We start from the raw sequence: 6,228 nt of genomic DNA, 5'->3' as shown, positions 1-6,228 counted from the left end.
CCCAACATGTTAACAGAGAGCAGTGAAAAGAAATAGGCTGCTTTGTGCCCATCAATAGAATCTATATAACATCTTTTCCCCCAGGGATTAATTCAGCGTTTGATTAAATCTTTCTGAGATTTAAATCATGATGTTACAAACCTCCAAGGAGCTCCTCTGTGAGCTGTGACCTTCTTTATTACTCTCTGCTGTTTGATAAAGCGCGAAGATTGATTTATAATAGTGTATCATGTGTTTGAAAACAAGGAATCGCAAGAAAGAATGGCAGAATGTAAGATTAATACAAGTAAATATTGCAAAAAGGGACGCCTTGGTTAAAATATTTTGTAATTAATACTGAGTTACAACTGTGTAGCTAGTAACACTAGTGTCAAATGAGTACACTAACGCTCTTAGAGCTGTAAAATACATCCAATGGTTAGCTAAATAATGCGACAGTGAAAACTGGCAACGCTGAAAAAGAATTTTGAATATCACATTGTATACTTTAAACAGATTTAGTGTGGAGGACTTCTGAATTGAAACAAGCTCCTTTTAAATAAACTGTTCATATCCAGTGTTCACTTATTTTGTCAGCCTAATTTTGGTTTCAATAATTATTTCACCATTAGTATCATCAAGGATGGAAGTGATTTAATGTTTGAGGACAACATCAAATGAATCCTTTGTCTCTAATCAGGATGTTCCTGTACAAGACTAGCGGCTACTACTTTTTTTTTTTTTCTTAAAAATCCCTCTTTACCCTCAAAAGACTTTTATTATTCTATTGCCCTTTCTAATTCCAGCCAGAAGACTAAAAATGTTCTATACGGTGGGGGATGGTATAGCTCAAATGGTAGAGTACAGGTTTAGCATGCATGAGGTCCTGGTTTCAATCCCCAGTACCTCCTCTAAGAATAAATAAATAAACCTGCTTACTTCCTCCCAAATTTAAATTAAATTAAATTAAATTAAAAAGTCCTATACAGTTTAAGCTCCAGTGGAAATAAGTTAGGATCTGAGGCTTATCCACTGAATCTCAGGAGTTCTTAGAACCCACAGCTGTAGATGAATGAAGTATTTGGGCAAGATAACGGTAGATTTTTTTTTTTTTTTTTGCTCTTAATCATTAATTTTTGTTTTGTTTTATTTTTTGTGCCTTTTTTATTGTAGTGTAGTCAGTTTACAATGTTGTCAATTTCTGATGTACAGCATAATGTTTCAGTCACACATATACATACATACATTTGTTTTCATATCCTTTTTCATTTTAGGTTACTGATAAATGGTAGGTTTTTCCTTTCTATTTTGATAAAGTTATTGGCAAGTCTCACAGCGGTATCAAATAGAAACGGAGTCATGGGAAGTGCCTCTTGCGTCCTTTAGCAGATTTCAGCGCACTATTCATTGCTCTTTCACGTTTCCAGTAATCACGAACATTTTTTTTTCTGTAGGAGAAAGGGGGCCAGGGGCTGGGATATATTTAGCCCCCTTTCCTATTGCTAGGTTTATGCTGAATCTTGCAGTGTAAGCGGTTGGGCATGGGGACTACTATCTGAAATCGGGGGAGGACAGAGCGCTAATAATGTATTCTCTGGCTTCTCGGTCACAAGGACCACCAGTCGCCTATGAGGCACAGGGGACATCCTGACAGTAAGTCATTATCAGCAGCTGTCTATCAGCTTCTCCCATATTTAACCTGATGACTTACATATGACGGAGGAGCGGGGAGGTGCATTCTGTTACAAGTCTTCAAAAAATATTCAGTCCATTATAGTCAAATTGCTTCCTAAGCTGAATATTTAGCAGGTTTCTCACTAGAGGCAATGGCTTGGACTTAAAATTCACACTTTCCAGGGTTAAGTACAAAAACAGAGCTCATCCATTTGATAAAGCCCCACGTCACTTCTTATTATAGAAATCACCACGTCCGCCTTTGCTGTTTGAAAGGAGACAAGCTAAAATACAGAAGGTGCACGTTACCTTAGAGCTGAAATCCATCCATGAATATGGAAAAGAGGGGGAGGGGGAGGGAGATCCAGAGAGGAAATAGAATAATAATAAGCCAGTAATGTGTACTGATCTGAGAAACATGCCAGGAGTTTGGTTACGATAAATAAGAAAAGCAGAAGTAGATTTGAAACATTCGTTTCCCTTTATTAGCTCAGTGAGGCTGATGTGTACTGCACATTTAAAAAAAAAAATCACAGGAATTTTCATACAATGAATAAAACCACAACAATACATGTAGAATTGGCAGGTGGAAAAAAAAAGCCCGGCAAGGGCTCAACTAATCGCTCACTTTCCCTCTTCAGCATAGTTCAACCAACAGTGTTACACTTTCACCTACAAATCTTAAATAGCTCCATCAAATCAGCAGTTCACATTATTGAAAATGTCTGTCACATAGGTACAAATTTAGAATCATCACATTATATTACATGGCTATTCTAGGTCATCTATAGATCAGGTCTTAGACTACAGTGATTGAAGTTCTCGTTACAGCCATCAAAAAAGGACACATAATCATTACCTACTGTAAGCTCACATCTAAAGGCATGAAAAGGTTTCCTTTTTTTTTTTTCCAACTGACCCAACCATCACACCCCAATAGTGCAAAGTTCCCTCTCTGCTGCTTTGAATGTTGACAGCCCAACCGTTGTTCTCGGAGTCGTTTAGCAAAAATTGGTTTTGCTACACTGGAAGAATTATTCTGCTACATCTCTTTAAAAAAAAAACAAAAAACCCACATTTCTAAAGCACCAGTTCAGTTACCAAAATTGAAGATGTGGTACTTACCACAGCATGAAGGCAATGGCCCGGGGTCATCTAAAAATCCTACAGATCTATGCTGAAATTTGCCTCCAGGGATGATGGGGTGCATGTATTCATTTGAAATATTCTCTCAGAAAAAAAAATTAAAAACAAAAATAAAAGAAACACAGTTTACATTTTGATGGGTTACCCACAGTGTCTGCATAAGATACAAAAGCTTTGTTCGGAGGGTTTATTGATTCTCCCTCTACACTGCTTTTAGATGTAATTTGAAGTCCATGGAGGAAAACTATCTTCATGGTAACAGTATTTGTCAGGCCAGAAGAGGGGATAAAGTCACCCCCATCATGAAATCTGTAGTGTTGTCTTTTGATAGGTAAGAAAAGAAACCAAATATTTCACTCATGTCAACAATCCAGGGCAAAAAGGAGAATGGATTTAAACTTGGATCACAAAAATTTAAAGGCAAAATAGAGAACACATCTGGTCCTTAAACACATAATATGATTTACTAAATATCAATTTCTTAAAAATAATTTATTGCTCTTAATAGTCTTTTTTTTATTCTTATTCTACAACAGAAGATACTCAAAATTCAGAAAGAAAGACTGTAAACTTTAGTTTGGCGTTCACACAGAGTTAAAATACCTGCATTTAACCTACAGAACGACAAGAATTAGGCGGGTTAAAGATGTGTTACTGTCGTAACGCAGAACCTGTGAACAAGTTCTTTTATTTCATAGTATCTTATTGCTTTCTATCTACTTAGAAAGAAGAAGCCAAAAAACCAAGCAAGCATCCGACAGGACAGACAGTGGATTCACTCAGAACACAATATGCTGGTGATAAATGAATGCAGCTGTCAAAATTAGCTGCATCGGCCGGGGTGGGGGGGTGGGTTAAATCCATTTGATAAGATCTTGTGGGTCGAGAGAAAGGAAAAGAAGGATTAAGGATTAAGAAGTAGGTATATCGTGTCTTCCAGAAAAGTCATGTTGGCCAAACTGTAATCGAATCTCAATTTAGAAACTTGAATACACACTCCAAACTTTAGCGACTTCCATTCCAGGGGCTCCACACTCAGAGGAAATCCTGATGCTCAAAAATGGAGGTTTTTCTGAAGTTTTTTATTGAATTTAGCAGAAGCAATGTCATCAAGAACAACATCATGGTCACGTCAGAGGCCATGCTAGTGCAAGTAGAAACACTGCTTCTGCAAAAGCTGAATTTCCCAAATGAAACACTTAAACCCCAACCTGACAATTGCCATGCATCCTAGGTAGAAAATTTCCACTGGCTTTATTATTTTCATCATCTCATAATTTATAATAAATAGGCTATCTGCAACTGATAAATATGTCTCTTTAGTAAACAAAGGAATGAAATATCAGTATTTATACAGGATGCATAACTATAAAAAATACAGATAAATACCATCATCATACTCTGCCAAGGGAAAGAGATACTGGCTTCAAAGATAGTCTTCAGACACACATTAATTATTGTAAAAATCATACTGTAATTATTACCTCAGCATTTTGTATCAAATTAAAATCACAAAAATTAAAACAAAACAGCATTTTAAAAAGATTTTTGACCTCTAGTTTCAAAACTACTGTTGATAGAGAAAATAAAAACATTTCTTAATGGTTACCCATTGAGAGACTTTACATAAAATCATGATATCTTCTAGAAAAATTTTAGATGAGAAAATTTCATTCCCCTAACAAATCCAGTGTATAAAACTTCAAAGAAAAACAAGCAACAAGAAAATGTGGAAAAATATCGCATAAGTGGTTAATACCTTTAGGGGACTAGGATATTTTTTGACAAGATGCTTAGATCAAAGCTCACCTAAGAAGGGATGGTTGTGCAAAAAGCATCAATTTGTTGTCGCTGCACTCAACGGACACACACACTGTCCTTTTTTTTTTAAACAATCAAATATATATAAGCGGTAAGTTCAGCTTCTAAATATGTTAGTGTACAGTAATTGTTTCACCTCATAAGTACATTTGAATACTCTTGATTAAGAAAAATTTAGCAGTTTGGAAAAGAAGGCTGCATTTACAGTGCATAGCTGTAACAAAAAAAGAACATCATTGTATAATAGTATGTACACAAAATAAAAATACTCCATTTAACATCTGCAAATACTTAACTACGTCAGAGAATGTAGCCATTACACTATCTGAACACATTCCAGAGAGTTCTACCCAACTCTCATTAGTAATGTAACACCGTGCTCGCTCCTCAGAAAGGACCGCTGAGCAAGCTGCAAGCTTGACCATTGACAAGGCTTTTGAAATTTGCAGTGGAAGATCAACATTTTGGACATTTACATGGGTGTCAGGATAAAGGACGAACTACAGGAACTTCAAAATGTTAGGAAAGTTTAGCATTCCGGTGCCTGCAGTATCCTCTCCCACCCAGATTCCATGGCAAAAGGAAAAAGGAAAAAAAGAAGAGGCAGAGAGAGAAAGAGAAAGAGAGAGAAAGAGAGAAAGGATATTAGTTCTACAGAACCTGCGGTTTCTTCGGGATTGTCATATAATTGTTATGTTACGAGAGAAAGCTTGCTTCAAGTTGATTCTGTACTTTCTTAAAAAAACAGAGTACGGAGGCTGATGCCCAGACGTCAGTGGCTGTCATTTTAGGGTGGCTTGTGGTTGGTTGGTTAGTTTTCTTTCCTTTTGAATTTACGCATTTTTTTTTCCTTTTGAATAGAATAGGAACATTTTGAAGTTCTAGGTTTTAAGTGTGTCTTCATGGAACTGCTGCCATTTGAAGTGGTTTGCCTTTGCAAGCTCTGGTCAGGTGCCCCCAGTCCCCACCTGTACATACAGACTTCCCCCAAACCAGGCAAACACACACACACACACACACACACACGCACACGCACACGCACAAACATACACTCCATCACCAAGAGACTCAGGGAAAGCGAAACTGACACCAGGAATAAACATGTGCTTACTGGACATCCATTCTGTCTCTTGCCTCTTCAGCAGCTGTGTTCATGTAAACCATTGTTGTTGTTCTTCTTGTATTGTTGTTGTTTTGTTTTGTTTTGTTTTGTTTTGTACAGAGAGTGTAAAGCAGGAGAAATTCCTAAGTCGGACTTGCAATAGTCTGTTAGGGAAAGACACGCTGTCCCGTGAGGTATTCACTGTCCCTCTGTCATCCTCAGCCAGGGAACATGTTACCTGCGCAAGCTTCTCTGAGCTTCCTTCAGTAAACTATCGAAATCCAGAGAGTCATACTTGCTCTTGGTGGAAGCAGGGTCAAAGTCATCTGAGTTTGAATCTGAAAGAAACCCAAGCCAGGTTAGATGTACCCTTGGCTGACGGTCATTAGCTCAGTCCTCTCCAACGGATACACTTTTAAAAATATGACCAACTTTTATTTGTATGTGGTATTGAAGTGCACATATATAATGCATATATATACAGATATACATTTGCAGAAAGTATT

At 37.1% G+C, this 6,228-nt stretch overlaps 1 protein-coding gene across 6 annotated transcripts in view; it reads right to left on the bottom strand.

The window, feature by feature from the left end:
* Positions 1–2,111: 2,111 nt before the first annotated feature.
* The window catches only part of PPARGC1A (PPARG coactivator 1 alpha), a 291,472-nt gene continuing 287,355 nt past the window's right edge, over positions 2,112–6,228 (bottom strand). For all 6 annotated transcript variants that reach the window (XM_074349734.1, XM_074349718.1, XM_074349733.1 and 3 more), the window contains one exon: positions 2,112–6,060. In XM_074349734.1, coding sequence (XP_074205835.1) covers positions 5,986–6,060 — 75 coding nt within the window. In that variant the 3' untranslated portion in view covers positions 2,112–5,985. The remainder of the gene's footprint in view (positions 6,061–6,228) is intronic.

Source organism: Camelus bactrianus, chromosome 2 (genome assembly GCF_048773025.1).
Source record: "Camelus bactrianus isolate YW-2024 breed Bactrian camel chromosome 2, ASM4877302v1, whole genome shotgun sequence".
NCBI classification, from domain to species: Eukaryota; Metazoa; Chordata; class Mammalia; order Artiodactyla; family Camelidae; genus Camelus; species Camelus bactrianus.
Note: the sequence above shows the minus strand (reverse complement) of the source record. Positions and strands in the feature narration are given on the sequence as shown.